Below are 18,176 nucleotides of genomic sequence, written 5' to 3'. Positions count from 1 at the left end.
CTGGAGCCGAGCGACCGGTATGGTCGCAGGTTCGAATCCTGCCTCGGGCATGGATGTGTGTGATGTCCTTAGGTTAGTTAGGTTTAATTAGTTCTAACTTCTAGGCGACTGATGACCTCAGAAGTTAAGTCGCATAGTGCTCAGAGCCATTTGAACCATTTTTGAACCACACGTAGAACTGGAATTGTGTCTAGACGGCACTGTGTGAGGGCACAGGTGTGTGTGTGTGGGGAGGAGGGGAGGGGGGATCGGGGGGGGGGGGGGTTTGGTGTGTGTGTGTGTGTGTGTGTGTGTGTGTGTGTGTGTGTGTGTGTGTACGTGTACACACACACACACACACACACACACACACTAGTTCATCAAAGGATTTCGGCCAGAAACTGGCAAGTTTTAGCTCTCTTTTGTATGTGCCCGTCGATGACTCAACAGTTCTGCAATTTGGTGGGTGGTCTCCGTTACTCCTAAATAATTTACATTCTGCTCGAACTTTTCTAATGTTTTTAGTGTACTCTAAAAATGATTGTAGTCAATTTTGACCAACAGTCCGTTATTGTATTTTGTTCTACAATGGGTCACATTGCAGGTCGAACATTTAAAAAAATTTAATCTGATGTATAGAGTGTGTGTTTTGCGAAGGGGCCAGTTTTTCAAGAGAGTTAAGGCATATTTGGAAGGCCAGAAGCTGGCCACAGATGAATTTTTCAGTTGAAAACCATCAGCAGTACAAACCTGATCAATATGTCAGATGAATCAGATCTTGTGCACTCTGATGCAAAACATAACAATAAAAATGATTGTGGGAGCAACTGACTGTAGGTCTCACCGTTGTCTGTCAGATTTTAGTAAATGAATAAAAGATTCAAATAGCTGCAAAAGTAGTTCCAAAACCACCTTTCTCAGAATCGGAACAACAGAAGGGAAATCTGTGCTTGTAGGTGATACTGCTGCCAGAAAACTGTGAAATCTAGCATTTTATGGAATGCGTAAGTAGTACACAGAATACCAAAAACCATTAGGCAGGATATGAAATGCATATTATTTAATTCTGTGCCCAGGCATTTAATAGAATGCCAGTTAAATTGAAGGTAAAGTATGAAAGTAAGTCAATTTCAATTTTTTGACAGTTAAAAGATCCACAGGCCTCATTATTGTAACAGTTTCAGTCAAGTTTGATTGGAGTTCATTTTGTGCCACTGTGTCACTTCTGCTAAAATGGAGGCTGCGCATTATAATTGTGAAAATGGTGTGACTGATGATCTTGTGGATGCAGTAAAACAAAGATTTTATAGTGTGTTACAAGTAATGAGGAATAATTCTGCAAGAAACAGTTTTTTTCCTAACAGACAGTTGCTGTAAGAAAATAATAGGGGATGTGAGTTTGTCTAAGCCTGTGGAAAAGAAGCAATGTCATAATTATTGGTAACACGGAAATTAGTACAATCACTATATGAAATATGTGATGCAATAAAATGTTATGTAGCAGATGGTGAGATGTTCAACATACTTTATGAGATCCATTTTGCTATTGGCCATGGGAGGACGAGACAGGATAATAAAGGAGTTGTCTGCTAGGTGTTAATATAACTCATCATGATTTAGAGCTTTTTGTAGAAATCTGTGAGCCCTGCTGGCAGAAACAGAAGACTTATGGAAAAAGCGTAGTAATAAAATTGATTTTCAAACTCCTCCAGTATATCTTCCAGTATATCAAGATCACCTAACTAATTTTATTGTATGCAAAGCCTTTGAAACAGACTGCTGAGGAAGTAGCATACCACTTAATTGATATATTCACTCATCTTGGAGCTCCGTCAATCCTCTGATCAGACAGTGCGACAGAGTTTGCCAACAAAGTTATTTCATATTTACAAGTGAACTGGTCCCAACTAAAAATTACACTTGGGAAACCTGGTTATAGCCAAAGTTAAGGAAGCAGTGAAGGAGCAGACTAGGATGTGCATGCAGAATATGGATGCAGAGTGAACGAAATAATAATAGAAGTGTGGGTTTATGATTCATCAAATTAATGAAAAATTGAGCACGTCATTCTTGTTTCAAGAGGTTTCCATATGAGACTCTGTTTGGCTGTAAAATAAAAGTTGGACTTAACAAATTAGCTCTGCTGCAACAGGTTTTAAATGGTATTACAAGAGAAGGAAAACTGGAAGAGATTGTCCATTCACTAGAAAAAGCCAGCAAATGTGAAGACGTAAGTGAATGTTTGGCATTAGTCCATCTTGAATTCATTGCACCTATGCCTTCAACATCGACTCAAGTATCTGAAATAAAAAGAATTCATTTGTTCCGTCTGTTCAGTCTGTACTGTGTGAATTCATATCATATGTGGGAATTCAACTCAAGTGGGGAAGAAGGATTTGGTACGCATATTACATGCTCCCTTTGCATGAATAGCAAAAATGCCATTATATATATATATATATATATATGTTCACATCATTTGAAAAAGGGTGTACAGTAAGAGTACCTGTTCCAGAAATTGATAAAGGTCTTGTGGATGCTCACAACATTGTGACTGTCATGGTTGACATGATAAATGATTGTTTTTATAAATTAGGTACCAAAGATGGGATTCTAAAGCAGTTGTTCACGGCATGCAAGAAATCTCTCCTAAAGCCCAAAGATGTTCCTGTGGACAAAGAAGTATCTTTCAGGTAGTTACAACTTGACAATCTACTAGGACTGGACAGGGATTTGTGAAGTGCGTGTGCAAAAATAAATGCCAGAACCGCAGGTGTTTGTGTGTAAAAAGAAAAATTATTTGCAACTCAGTATGTCATTTCAGTTCAGTTTGCTGCTCTAAATAAATCATAAAAGTAGCACAGCTTTGAATTACATAAAAACTGAAATTTTAGATCAGTTATTGTGTATTATACATTTGTAGTAACTGCTAAAAATCTGTTTTCAATTGCATTGTCAAAAAAAAAGAAGATTAAAACATATCTACTTTAGAATAAACAAATTTTCAGACACACACACACACACACACACACACACACACACTTACAATAATTTTCATATTTTAATTTAACTTTGATTAAATACATAAATTTCTAGTTTGAAGATGTTATTTCATTGTAATTTTATGCATTGCTTGTGTCCATTTCACATTTTACAAAATAGCCAGGCATTTTACACATTTCCTAGGAAAAGTATTAAACTAAACACCTCGCCAAAAAGTTCTAGGTGCATCTGTACAGAGCCTAGATTTGACGCTTTATTAGTAACAATGCAATTTAGATTTCCAAATATTAACCAAAAACAAAATACCAGAACTATAATTAATACACAGCTAACTCATCAAGACTGTAAAAGGGGGTAATCAGCAAATGAAAAATAAAGTGCTCTCTGTTTTGGGTTTTTGACAGCCAGTAGGTATAATTAGAGAATTCCTTCCCCAAGAACAGGTGGAAAACCCTATTTTCCATTCAGCTGTCATTCAGGAGAAACAATGGTCATATTTCCATCTGATCATCAAGTTTTAGGTGTCCTCCCACCCCAATTTCTCTATGTTGATTGCAGCTAGTATGAGAGTGGTTCACTCGGAAAGAACAGAGTTTATTTCCTTCCTCACCCATATGTACACTTGAGCTTGTACTCCACCCCTAATGACGCTGAGAGGTTGTCAACAACTAATATTCCTCCATTGCCTTTGTTTGTTTCTCAAGACTATAAATTCACCATGATTATGAGTTAGTGGTGAGCATTAAAGAAACTTTAGCTGACCAGCTGAGGACAGTCCTGGTTTCCAAGCACCTACACTGCTGCAAAAAATGAGTTCACCATTGTTGATTCTGTGTATCTTCCCAAGGAGACTGTCTTTGAGGCAATATATCCAGTTTATTTCCATTCCACAAGAACTATGTAAAAAATCAGTATCACTTTTTTGCAGACCTTGTTTATCTTAATTTATTATCCAAACATTTCCTTTTCAGGAACTTTAACAGTCATGCTGGTTAATCCTAGAACACTAAAAAGGGGAGACTGTTACACTGCTACTAGTCCAGTTTTATTCAAAGGAAGTCATATAATTTAGAGGTTATGCATAACACTTATCGGATCTCCAGTGGCATTTATATAACAAATTAAGTACAAAATGTCCTTTTTTATGCCCTACTGCAATTGCAAGTTTTAAGAGACTTTAGTAATCAAGGATTAAATAGTGTTTAAGAAAAAATACATAGCTTGTCATTTTTAATTTACACTAACACTTCTTTTTTCCTATCAGGCTGCTTTCAAGGATAAGACATATGGATTACCAGCAACATTGCCCCTGGAAAACATAAAAAGTATAACGAAGGAACTGATCTATACATATATGAAAAACTACTACACACCATCTAGAATGGTATTGTGTGGTGTTGGTGTTGATCACCAAACTACTGTAAAAGCAGCTGAAAAATACTTCCAGGATATGCCACCAATCTGGGAAGTAGAAAAGAATCTTACATTGGAAGGGAGCAAATACGCTGCACAAGAACTTACCCCAGAATATGTTGGTGGTATAGCTTGGGTATGTATATGTATTTATTAGTTTACTTGATATTTGTAAATGTGTGCTATCTTACAACAAAAGTAATTTTTAGATGTTGTTGTCACTGGCTGTCTTTAAAGACTGACTGACTGACTGACTGCACCAGCACTGGGAGGACAACACCACTAGCTTGATCTTCCTTGTTTATGATATATCTGTCCCAAAACATTTTGGCATTAAGGTGCTGGAGACTGCACCAGTTAATAATTGCAGGGTGTATACGTGGACAAGGAAAAAAAAAATTACCGGATTTCCCGGTTAAAAATACACTTTCTCCCGGGTGAAAATACACTTTTTCCATGTTAAGTGACAGTACAATCTTCTTCGGCACTGTAAAAGTCATCAATCCTTTGAATGTTTATGGTTTTATATACCGATGTGGAATTTCCCCGCACTTTACAAAACGAAACTCAGGGGGAAAATCACGTTTTGAAAGACCTTTGATATGAGGTTGGGTTGTTTGAGGAAGGAGATCAGACAGCGAGGTCATTGGTCTCATCGGATTAGGGAAGGACGGGGAAGGAAGTCGGCCGTGCCCTTTGAAAGGAACCATCCCGCCATTTGCCTGGAGCGATTTAGGGAAATCACGGAAAACCTAAATCAGGATGGCCGGACGCGGGACCCTTTGATGTGCAGCAACATGTACGATGCATATTTTCCTATTACGAACGTTTAAATTTGAATTCCACCAAACAATGCATGTCATTTTCCGAAGCATTGAAATCGAGATTGCGATGCGATTTTGTAAGCGTCATAGCTCATTCACGTGATCTCACCAGCTGATGACAGCAATAGGACACATGATGTAGTCAGCCAATAGCAAGATCGCTCTTAAGTAGTGTGAATACACAAATAAGAAAAGTTAATGGCTTAAATTAATATACATAGCATTCACATATAATATTGGTCTCGAAGATTAATAAGTTGGAAGAGAAGCTAAGCTTCCAGATATAATGTTGATCTTTTTTGCGTGTGTTACTCTTTAAGATACATCTCACAATTGTGCCAGTAAAATTTTTAATAATGACGCAAATGTCTGATCTTCTGGGCTCGAAATTCTTGTAAATGGTCATCCTCAAAGAGTTGATTTTTAAATCAGAGTCAAACGCTTTGTGACTTAAGAAATTCATTGTACATTCTCACACGCAGTTCATCTTGCATAAAAGGAAATCTGCTTTGAATGTAACGCTTTTCAAACCACCATTCGCAATATTTTCCCGCGACCTGTTAGAAATAGGTGCGTTTCAGCAGTTGCAAGAAAGTGCCAGATAACTGCTGTCACCCCGCTTGCGCAGCTACGATGACGCAGGAAGCCCATATTTTTGTACGTATAAAACATTACAAGATCTTACATTATGTCATAAAAGAAACAAGACATCAAAGGATACTTCAAGAGTGTCAGGATTTTGTGAACCATACTAAAATGCATAATTAGGCTTAAAATGCACATCCGTATGTAAATTTTCTTGGAGTACCAGTACTCATGTTTGGTTCTTTATTATAGCATAATGTCATACGTGCACTTGAAATGCAGCAAACAGTTGAAACTAGCCAATAGTGTGAAATTAAACACTTAGTTTCAAATAAATTGATTGCCTCAGTAGAAAGGATTAATAAAAGCCAAATCTCTTTAGCAAACCGGCAAAAATAACTTCATTGTTCTGTAAGACGATTAATGCTTGACTGTCAGAAAGGTGGAAATAAAATCTGAAACTATTAACATATTTTAGCGTGCCGTAATTATGCGAACGTATTTTAATTCATTTGATAGCTCCCGGCCACAAAATCCGTTTTGTTATCATTTAACGTGAGAGCAATAAACAAAAAGGAAACAACAAAATCACTGAATGTAAACACAGGTCACGTGGAGACGACCCACCTCCCCACCACAACTCGGACTGCTCTGTGCATTAGCCCCAGATATACGATATTTCCGAACAGGGGCAATATTAAGTAGTGGCGCCCAGCCACACTTCTGTAACCAGAAGTGGGAGAAGGTACTACTCATACGCAACTCAACTGCGCATGCGCAAGAGCCCGTCCGGAACTGCTCAAATGAATGTAATTTAAACAGTTGTCACGTCATGCTCATCGGAGGCAATTTGTTGTTATAAAGCATTGCATAGTGTTCCTAAAGCCTTTGACAGATGCTTGTATGAGCACTGTTTTGCTGTTGTATATGGCGCATTTCCTTTGCAACTTAAGTTTTTTTTTTTTCCTCCCATTCATGTTTTGTTGCTGCATTATTATCCTGCAGTAGCGGGATACAATAATATCCTTTGTTAGAGTATTGGTTCTTATCAGTCAAAATCACAAAAATTTAACTGAAAACTAAAACAATGAAAAATTCCCTGAATTCTAAACAATTCCCGGGTTTTTCCCGGTTTTCTCCCGGATGAAAAAATTCCCGGCTTTTTTCCAGATCTCCTGGTTGTCACGAGTCGTATACACCCTGAATTGAAAGCTGTAAAGTATATTACAAAAATACAGATGAAGGAAATTCTCCTTGCTGTTTTTAATAAAATATGGAGACTTCCACAAATTTTGGAGTGTGATAATCTTGGTACTCTTTTTGAAACCAAAGAAGGTCTCTACATTGACCAACAATTATTTTAGTGTGGCTCACTGTCTACTAGAATGTGCAATCGACTGGCATCTGTCCTGTGTCCTAGAATCCAAGGAACTATTTAAATGCTTCATGTGTGGGTCCAGGACTAATCACAAATCCATGACATCCTCATTATACTGGAGGCAGCAATACATTTATCATTCTTACACATCATAGTTAGAGTCTGCGATCTCGAAAGGATCTACAACACTACTTTGAGATATAATAGCCATGGAAAATTTCGCAAACAGTACTTCTAAGAGTGCTTCCGTATCTTCTTGGTGGCTGCCCTTTCCAGACATTGTCAGAGAGATTCAAACAAGAAAATGGTCTTCCCCAGTGGTTTGGTTTTATTGTAACTATTTCCTAAAGCAATCAGACATATTAAGTGTACAGTTCAGTCTTCCATCCAGCTTTCATTGTTTATGCAATAATTTTCTATATTCTGCTTCTCATGCAGTTTTACAGTGGCTGCTCATCAGTTATGACTCGAGTAATTTGAGGAGCATGCATTTATCACGGGTTTTAAATTTCATCAGAGAAATTTTTGTATGTGTCAGTTTTAATCGTTTCCATCACTTACAACTTCCCATCACTTAAAATGAGGAACACTGTTCTGAAATTTATATTCAGTGAGAAGCTTTGTCAGTTGTCAACTTCACAGTCTCATAGCATTCTATACTATTGCTCGTCTTGCAGTGAAGTTAATATTCAAGATTGTACCATGAATAAACTTTTGGGATTCACACCATGTTGGACCTAGTGACACTTGATGCAAACTGTGTTACAGAACTGTTCTGTACCTGATGGATTTAACCCTCGAGCAGGTGCGCCAATCTTTGTAACACGAGCGGTTGCATTCAGTGTACTTTGTACATGTGTAAAGAATAGCTGCCTTAATGTTACTAAGGTAAACATGTAAGAGCAAAATCATAGTTTAATCATTGTTTAACTAAACAAAGATAAAATAAACTTACATAAATGAGCTAAAGCACAGTTTAATCAAACAATATTGGAATAAACTTTCAGTATATCACTCTGTTGTCACGGACAGTTTTACCTCACAGTAATGACCCGCTCAAAGCATTAAACAGCGCAATTGCATCAGATCCCAACCAGCTGCTTATGTGATTACTCACTATCTCGTAGACACCTGCCTCATTGTGGGATTGTGGTGATAGCTTGTAAAGTGGGTCATTTTCTTGTACAGACTGTAATTTTTTTCTGATCTAGCTTGCTGTTTATTTTATGTTACTGCGGCTTATTTATATGTATAACAACATATTCTACCACTGTTCATCAGCTGAAGCAGTAATGAAAGAATAGGTATGGGCTCACAATTGTGAAACAACAATGAAATGGTGCAAAACAATTTTATTTGTGTGTGGTGCACTTGATACATAGGCGTGCTCACTCGAGAATTAAAGGCAGTCAGAAACACATTGAACATGTTATAAAGGACCTCTCTCACTGGTCTTGGGAGCAGACGGAATATATCTTGACCAATTCTACAAACTTTTGTGCAGTCCCAGCTTGACTACAGATACACAGCTTATACTTTCGTATCCAAAAATTGTCGTTGCTGTTTACCATTTGGAGTTAGGCTGGAAGCAGAGGCAAGCCTCTGTGTTGAGGTGTGTAAATTGCCACTTGTCATTTGGCTACAGTTCTGTATGATGCAATCACATGTATACAATATTGTCAACTTCAAAGTCTCTGGCACCCTGCAGGACCTAGTGGTGCTTGTTGCAGATCATGTTACAGAACTGTTCTTTGGTTCTCTGTGTATATATCCTTAAGATTTGTTTACCAAGTAAATGCACTGTATTTGGTACAGTATTATATGTGACCTTGATAGCTCTGTGATAAGTAAGATATAGTTGCCCCACTAAATTCCTCTTCTAGTTGTCCTCTGAGTGCCTCGTAGGCTGTCTATTGCGTGTACTCTGCAAAGATCGGAGCAGGATGTGTCAGGCTGCTGTTTTCCAGGACACATTAAAATTTAGGAAAATGAGTTCATAATTGAAGTAGCTAAAGCAGTCTTCATAGAAAATACAATGTGTTGCACACTTACATGCATTGACCTTACTGTTGAGGCAGTGGGTCATGCGTCAGTGGGAGGAAGAGTGGCTGTAGTTGAGGAACAAGAAGCATTCCTCCCCCCCCCCCCCCCCCCCCCCCGGCCATTGAGGCAAGATACAGTAATTTTTATGTATCCCCAGACGGGGCTCTGCCCCATGTTACCTGGCTTCCTCCTCCTATAAGAAGCCACAACAGTCTGTAGTGCTTGTGTAGTAGATTTTGTAAGGTATATTTTAAATGAACTGTGACAAGAGGGCAGCAGATTGTTCACCACATCACTATTTTAGGGGATTGCAAGATATGTTGTTTGTGTTTTAAATTTTACATTAAATCTAACCTTATACAAAAGTTGTATATAATAGAGGGAAACATTCCACATGGGAAAAATATATGATGATGTAACTTACCAAACAAAAGTGTTGGCATGTTGATAGACACACAAACAAACACAAACACACACACAAAATTCAAGCTTTCGCAACCAACGGTTGCTTCGTCAGGAAAGAGGGAACGAGAGGGCAAGACGAAAGGATGTGGGTTTTAAGGGAGAGGGTAAGGAGTCATTCCAATCCTGGGAGCGGAAAAAAGGACAGGTATACACTCGCGCACACATGCACATATCCATCCGCACATATACAGACATTTTTAAAGGCAAAGAGTTTGGGCAGAGATGTCAGTCGAGGCGGAAGTATAGAGGCAAAGATGTTGTTGAATGACAGGTGAGGTATGAGCGGCGGCAACTTGAAATTAGCGGAGGTTGAGGCCTGGTGGGTAATGGGAACAGAGGATATACTGAAGGGCAAGTTTCCATCTCCGGAGTTCTGACAGGTTGGTGTTAGTGGGAAGTATCCAGATAACCCGGACGGTGTAACACTGTGCCAAGACGTGCTGGCCGTGCACCAAGGCATGTTTAGCCACAGGGTGATCCTCATTACCAACAAACACTGTCTGCCTGTGTCCATTCATGCGAATGGACAGTTTGTTGCTGGTCATTCCCACATAGAAATCTTCACAGTGTAGGCAGGTCAGTTGGTAAATCACGTGGGTGCTTTCACACGTGGCTCTGCCTTTGATCGTGTACACCTTCCGGGTTACAGGACTGGAGTAGGTGGTGGTGGTGGTGGGAGCATGCATGGGACGGGTTTTACACTGGGGGCAGTTACAAGGGTAGGAGCCAGAGGGTAGGGAAGGTGGTTTGGGGACTTCATAGGGATGAACCAAGAGGTTATGAAGGTTAGGTGGACGGCGGAAAGACACTCTTGGTGGAGTGGGGAGGATTTCATGAAGGTTGGATCTCATTTCAGGGCAGGATTTGAGGAAGTCGTATCCCTGCTGGAGAGCCACATTCAGAGTCTGATCCAGTCCTGGAAAGTATCCTGTCACAAGTGGGGCACTTTTGGGGTTCTTCTGTCGGAGGTTCTGGGTTTGAAGGGATGAGGAAGTGGCTCTGGTAATTTGCTTCTGTACCAGGTCGGGAGGGTAGTTGCGGAATGCGAAAGCTGTTTTCAGGTTGTTGGTGTAATGGTTCAGGGATTCCGGACTGGAGCAGATTCGTTTGCCACGAAGACCTAGGCTGTAGGGAAGGGACAGTTTGATGTGGAATGGGTGGCAGCTGTCATAATGGAGGTACTGTTGCTTGTTGGTGGGTTTGATGTGGATGGATGTGTGAAGCTGGCCATTGGACAGATGGAGGTCAACGTCAAGAAAGGTGGCATGGGATTTGGAGTAGGACCAGGTGAATCTGATGGAACCAAAGGAGTTGAGGTTGGAGAGGAAATTCTGGAGTTCTTCTTCACTGTGAGTCCAGATCATGAAGATGTCATCAATAAATCTGTACCAAACTGGGTTGGCAGGCCTGGGTAACCAAGAAGGCTTCCTCTAAGCGACCCATAAATAGGTTGGCGTACCAGGGGGTCATCCTGGTACCCATGGCTGTTCCCTTTAATTGTTGGTATGTCTGGCCTTCGAAAGTGAAGAAGTTGTGAGTCAGGATGAAGCTGGCTAAGGTAATGAGGAAAGAGGTTTTAGGTAGGGTGGCAGGTGATCGGCGTGAAAGGAAGTGCTCCATCGCAGCGAGGCCCTGGACATGCGGAATATTTGTGTATAAGGAAGTGGCATCAATGATTACAAGGATGGTTTCCGGGGGTAACAGATTGGGTAAGGATTCCAGGCATTCGAGAAAGTGGTTGGTGTCTTTGATGAAGGATGGGAGACTGCATGTAATGGGTTGAAGGTGTTGATCTACGTAAGCAGAGATATGTTCTGTGGGGGCTTGGTAACCAGCTACAATGGGGCGGCCGGGATGATTGGGTTTGTGAATTTTAGGAAGTATGTAGAAGGTAGGGGTGCGGGGTGTTGGTGGGGTCAGGAGGTTGATGGAGTCGGGTGAAAGATTTTGTAGGGGGCCTAAGGTTCTGAGGATTCCTTGAAGCTCCGCCTGGACATCAGGAATGGGATTACCTTGTCAAACTTTGTATGTGGTGAAACTTCCTGGCAGATTAAAACTGTGTGCCTGACCGAGACTCGAACTCGGGACCTTTGCCTTTCGCGGGCAAGTGCTCTACCAACTGAGCTATCGAAGCACGACTCACGCCCGGTACTCACAGCTTTACTTCTGCCAGTACCTCGTCTCCTACCTTACAAACTTTACAGAAGGTAGGAGACGAGGTACTGGCAGAAGTAAAGCTGTGAGTACCGGGCGTGAGTCGTGCTTCAGTAGCTCAGTTGGTAGAGCACTTGCCCGCGAAAGGCAAAGGTCCCGAGTTCGAGTCTCGGTCGGGCACACAGTTTTAATCTGCCAGGAAGTTTCATATCAGCGCACACTCCGCTGCAGAGTGAAAATCTCATTCTGGAAACATCCCCCAGGCTGTGGCTAAGCCATGTCTCCGCTATATCTGTTCTTTCAGGAGTGCTAGTTCTGCAAGGTTCACAGGAGAGCTTCTGTAAAGTTTGGAAGGTAGGAGACGAGGTACTGGCAGAAGTAAAGCTGTGAGTACCGGGCGTGAGTCGTGCTTCGGTAGCTCAGTTGGTAGAGCACTTGCCCGCGAAAGGCAAAGGTCCCGAGTTCGAGTCTCGGTTGGGCACACAGTTTTAATCTGCCAGGAAGTTTCATATCAGCGCACACTCCGCTGCAGAGTGAAAATCTCATTTTGTATGTGGTGTTGTCTGAAAGCTGATGCAGTCCCTCAGCCACATACTCCCGACGATCAAGTACCACGGTCGTGGAACCCTTATCCGCCGGAAGAATGACGATGGATCGGTCAGCCTTCAGATCACGGATAGCCTGGGCTTCAGCAGTGGTGATGTTGGGAGTAGAATTAAGGCTTTTTAATAAGGATTGAGAGGCAACGCTGGAAGTGAGAAATTCCTGGAAGGTTTGGAGAGGGTGATTTTGAGGAAGAGGAGGTGGGTCCCGCTGTGACGGAGGACGGAACTGTTCCAGGCAGGGTTCAATTTGGATAGTGTCTTGGGGAGTTGGATCATTAGGAGTAGGATTAAGATTATTTTTCTTCGTGGCAAAGTGATATTTCCAGCAGAGAGTACGAGTGTAGGACAGTAAATCTTTGATGAGGGCTGTTTGTTCGAATCTGGGAGTAGGGCTGAAGGTGAGGCCTTTGGATAGGACAGAGGTTTTGGATTGGGAGAGAGGTTTGGAGGAAAGGTTAACTACTGAATTAGGGTGTTGTGGTTCCAGATTGTGTTGATCAGAATTTTGGGGTTTTGGGGGGAGTGGAGCTGGAAGTGGGAGATTGAGTAGATGGGAGAGACAGGGTCTGTGTGCAATGAGAGGAGGTTGAGGTTTGCTGGAAAGGTTGTGGAGGGTGAGTGAGTTGCCTTTCCGGAAGTGGGAAACCAGGAGATTGGATAGTTTTTTGAGGTGGGGGGTGGCATGCTGTTCTAATTTGCGGTTTGCCTGTAGGAGGATGCTCTGAACAGCCAGTGTGGATGTGGGAGAGCTTGTAACCGCCCCCGGTGCAAAACCTGTCCCATGCACATTCCCACCACCACCTACTCCAGTCCTGTAACCCGGAAGGTGTACACGAACAAAGGCAGAAGCACGTGTGAAAGCACCCACGTGATTTACCAACTGACCTGCCTACACTGTGAAGATTTCTATGTGGGAATGACCAGCAACAAACTGTCCATTCACATGAATGGACACAGGCAGACAGTGTTTATTGGTAATGAGGATCACCCTGTGGCTAAACATGCCTTGGTGCACGGCCAGCACATCTTGGCACAGTGTTACACCGTCCGGGTTATCTGGATACTTCCCACTAACACCAACCTGTCAGAACTCCGGATATGGGAACTTGCCCTTCAGTATATCCTCTGTTCCCATTACCCACCAGGCCTCAACCTCCGCTAATTTCAAGTTGCCGCTGCTCATACCTCCCCTGTCATTCAACAACATCTTTGCCTCTGTACTTCCGCCTCGACTGACATCTCTGCCCAAACTCTTTGCCTTTAAAAATATCTGTATATGTGCAGATGGACATGTGTGTGTGTGCGAGTGTATACCTGTCCTTTTTCCCCCCAAGGTAAGTCTTTCCACTCCTGGGATTGGAATGACTCCTTACCCTCTCCCTTAAAACCCACATCCTTTCGTCTTTCCCTCTCCTTCCCTCTTTCCTGACGAAGCAACTGTTGGTTGCTTATACAAAAGTTGTTAGAATTATTGGAACATCCTTTTCTTTTAGCTGTCAGCCAGTCACAGCCCTCTGTTAGTTTCTTTTAGCTACTATATAATTATTTTAATTGTATGTGTTTATCACTTGACTACAGATTGCATTTTGTGTGTTATATTCTTTGTGTGTGTGTGTGTGTGTGTGTGTGTGTGTGTGTGTGTGTGTGTGTGTGTGTGTGTGTGTGTGAAGCTGAAGCTGATTGGACTGGATCAGGTTACGTTAGTAGCTTCTTGGAATGCTATTTTAAATATTTTAACTATGCTCACATCAAAATAATCTAGTAAAGGCATTAATGACTTCACTCTTGAATGCTGTTCTCATACTACTGCACCATACCATGTCCTTTCGCCACATACCAAGTACTTTAAATCTGTTAGGCAAAACTGATGGAATTGTTAAAATTATAATTTATGTTTTATATATTTTTGTCAGCTGATTCCCATAATATTCTCTCTGCACAATAGCTAACAGTAGTGTCCATAAACACTCTTAATTTCTGATGGTTTTTTATTTTCCCGTGATTGTTGTGAGGGCATGATTATGACTTTATCATTATCAGAAAAGCTCTGTATACTAGCTACATAATAACTTCTAAGGATCTCATCCATTATCAAGGGACTAGTGGTATTATATTTCTTCATGGAATTGAAGATAATCTGAAATTTCCTGGTACTGCCAGTAATTTATCTCTTTCTTTCCTTTGTATCCTATACCTGTGTGTCTCACATCCCTAGATCGTTTTATTGTAATACCATTACAAGGTCATTGGTTGTCGCATGTGAGCTACAGTATAATGTGTTCATTTCCACATGTATAGAATCTTGCAGATTTATCTCCTCAGCCACATATATATTTTAAAGAATATTGTCAAATAATACCTGTATTTGTAAATGTGTTTCAGATTGGTAATATGAATTCTGAAATCTAAAATTGACTTCTGGTCATGTTTGTATGCAAGATATTTCATTATTTTGCAGCTTGTAGATGAAAGACACACTGGTTGTATATTATTGTTGAATTTTCTCTGCCTTTTTCGTACACAGGACTGCTGTGAAATACCGACATATGCTAATGCGGATCTTCCACAGTTAGCACATGTGGTCATTGCTCTCAATGCATTCCCGTATGCAGATCCAGATTTCATTTCACTGTGTGTTTTAAATTTGATGATGGGTGGAGGCAACTCGTTCAGTGCTGGTGGCCCTGGAAAGGGAATGTATTCTCGGCTGTACATAAATGCTCTTAATAGGTAAGAAAACTTTGTGGTTTCTTGTAAGACATTCTGGTAGTTTTGCTTGTAAATAAAAACTCAGTTTTTAGCTAATAGCCAGCTGTTTGAATATTATATCCAATTTAATGCTTGAATGATCAGTTTTAAATTTCTTACATTTTTTGAGCAGTCTGTTTAATCTATTGCGAAATCTGTAAAATCACAGGTATGTGGGCAAAACGTGTAAGCCTCCATTTAGTGCAATTTCCGAGGTTCATACATGGAAGCAAGCAATGCAGTGTTTCACAGTAACGTGTGACAAGTTGCCACATAGTGTGTCAACTTCATCTAGCACAGAAGCTGCATCTTCTTGGGCCATAGCTCTGCTGATTGCAATAAAGGTCTATAAAAAGTCTGTGAGTAGGTTATTCTCATTATAATTCTCAGGCATTTGCCTGTTGTTTAGTGTCATTGCCTTGCTGCTGGTTCTTCTATGCCATGTAGCTCTGTTTTATCAGTGTGTTAAATACCAATGCACTGCATTCTATTTGCTTCGATTTACTATCAAATTTTGCCAGGTTTTGTACATTGCACTATTTGTATTGTGAGCTGTGCTGACACTTATTTTCCTTTGCCTCTTCAGAAGCTTTATTCTGTGCAAAGCCATCTGATAAACTGCATAATTCTGAACACTACCTTTGTGTTTGGCTTGTAAGGAACTGTATAATATTTTAATGAGGAACTTGTTCTCAACAGTATGGAAAAGTTTTTTCCAAAATCCACTGTTCTAAGGAGTCATGCAAAACAGTCAGCTCGATGTACCTGGCATTATATGAGCTAGAATTTATTGTGAATTGGGAATGGTAGGCAGTCAGTATGTGGACAGTCTGATGTGGTGCATGCAGGCGACAGTTTTCATTCACAAGAAGCAAGAACTAAATGCTGAGCAAGATTCTCACTTTTCATGCTGACAAACTTTGCTTTTTAACATGATGAAATATAGGAAACCAGTTAGTAAAAGAAAAGTGAATGGAATTCATTCCATAGTTGAAGGTAAAAGAATTCCATCATGTTTGGCAAATGGTTGCACTTCTTTTGTTGCAAACCAGCTGCTATTCGTTTTAAGTCTTATACAGTTTCCACACATATGTTAACATAATTTCTTTGTAGTTTCATTACTCACCACTGACAAGTAATGTAAAAGTTGTCCATGTCTACATCTCTGCTCTGCAAGCTACTATCCACTGTGTGGAGGGTACCTGTTGTACCAGTATCATTTTACCGAAGGATGATGTAAGGGAAAAGTAGTTTTTGGTGCTCCCATGTTTAAGATAGATTCCTTTAATTTTAATATAATGGTCATTATGCAAAATATGATGGAGGAAATTGTATATTTTGTGACTAGTCATGAAATCTATGCTGTAAGACTTTCTAACAAGTTGTTTCTCTGTGGTTAAAGCCGATCATTCTTATGCTCTTATTGAGTTTTGTAAACCGTTTCCATGATGCTCACACACTAAATAAACAAATGTGTGATAAATTTGGGTCATTACTGACCTTACTTATCTCTGTCATAATTTCTGTTTCTTGCGCAGTGACACACTGGAACTTTAAGATACTTAAACAATTTTAAATATTCAAGTTGTCACCTTTGATATTTGTTTCCAATTAAAGCACATTTAGTGTCCCACCCATCACAACTTCCAAAATTATCACAAAGTAGGTCAGCAGTGTACTAAAACTTCAAAAAGTCTAATTTACACATGAGCAGCAATTTCTTTGAATACAGTCCACTGACTGTATGGAACTTTACTCATGCAGTACTCAATGCAGATTTCAGGCAAGTAATTGTACATGACAGTGACTTAGTGCTGACTGCTAACAGGAACCATATTCAAGAAATATTCAGCCTAGACAAACTGTGGCACCGTTGACGTTGGCTGTTTAAGGTTCTAATTTCTGGGGAGGATTTTAAGCATTCAATTTTCTACTTGTATTCTATCAAAGCCCAGCAAAATTTTTCTAGGAAGTCAGATTTTATGCTTTGATAATTTCAGTTACATGTTTTTGTGATGAAAGTACACATTTTTCTATAAATAGAAAAATTATAGCTACAAGACAGCAACACTGGAATTTTGAAAAGGTTGAGTTCTAAAATTTGAATAATTATGCAACATTTTTAGTAATAATATTCCCTGAAATCCAAATTTTGAAAAAAAGATGAAATGTTCTTTTCATAGTACAGAAATAGGGCTTTCGAAGAGTAGGTCAATCCTAAAATAATTATTTATGGGGCTGAATTTTTAAGCACACATTGTTTCCACAAGTGAAATTTGAATCTTCCCTTAAAGAAAATATAGTTATCACCATCCATGTATAAATTATTCTCTGAACAATATGACTCACAAAATTACAGCCAGAACAAGAATGTGGATACTTAATGTATATGTATGAAGTACGTAATAGAAAGAAGAAACAAGTGGAGCTGTTCCTCCGTGCTACATTTACAATTTTGCAGGTCATCTCTGAATCTCTTTTGATAATCAAATTTTTCAAGGGGTCTAGACTGTAGATGAATGTGGTAACAAAAAATTGGAGTGTTATGAACCTTTGTTATGCTTAGTGTGTAGCAAGTAGATGATCCTGTTCAGCAACAGAAGTGGTTTGATCTTGACCATACATTCTGACTTACTGTTTTTTGGTGGTTGTGGTGAACCCTTTTGTTCCCAGTGCTGCATACATGCGACATGAAGTTTAACTTCACAAAATGCAGTCAAAATGAACTTATTATACAAAAATCACCATGCATGTGTTAAACATTTACAAGTTCTCTGTCTATGTCTTTTTTATTTCACAGTTAGTCTAAAGCTTTGTGAAAAAAATAAGTTACTGAAAATTCAGCAATGTAATATGTGATTAATCTCACATGTTGAAACTTCCTGGCAGATTAAAACTGTGTGCCGGACCAAGACTCGAACTTGGGACCTTTGCCTTTTTCAGGCAAGTGCTCTACCAACTGAGATACCCAAGCATGAC

General features: G+C 40.0%; 1 protein-coding gene and 1 non-coding gene across 2 annotated transcripts in view; one reads left to right on the top strand and one right to left on the bottom strand.

Annotated features, from left to right (window-relative positions):
* LOC126248894 (mitochondrial-processing peptidase subunit alpha) overlaps positions 1–18,176 on the top strand; it is a 137,032-nt gene that overhangs the window by 58,433 nt on the left and 60,423 nt on the right. The window contains exons 7-8 of the mRNA XM_049950365.1: positions 4,247–4,531; positions 14,974–15,179. Coding sequence (XP_049806322.1) covers positions 4,247–4,531; positions 14,974–15,179 — 491 coding nt within the window. The remainder of the gene's footprint in view (positions 1–4,246; positions 4,532–14,973; positions 15,180–18,176) is intronic.
* Positions 11,751–11,825, bottom strand: Trnas-cga (transfer RNA serine (anticodon CGA)). Its single transcript has one exon. It is a non-coding gene; the product is annotated as a tRNA-Ser (tRNA).

Source organism: Schistocerca nitens, chromosome 3 (genome assembly GCF_023898315.1).
Source record: "Schistocerca nitens isolate TAMUIC-IGC-003100 chromosome 3, iqSchNite1.1, whole genome shotgun sequence".
NCBI lineage: Eukaryota > Metazoa > Arthropoda > Insecta > Orthoptera > Acrididae > Schistocerca > Schistocerca nitens.
The sequence above is the reverse complement of the archived record's forward strand: the minus strand, read 5'-3'. Positions and strand labels throughout refer to the sequence as shown.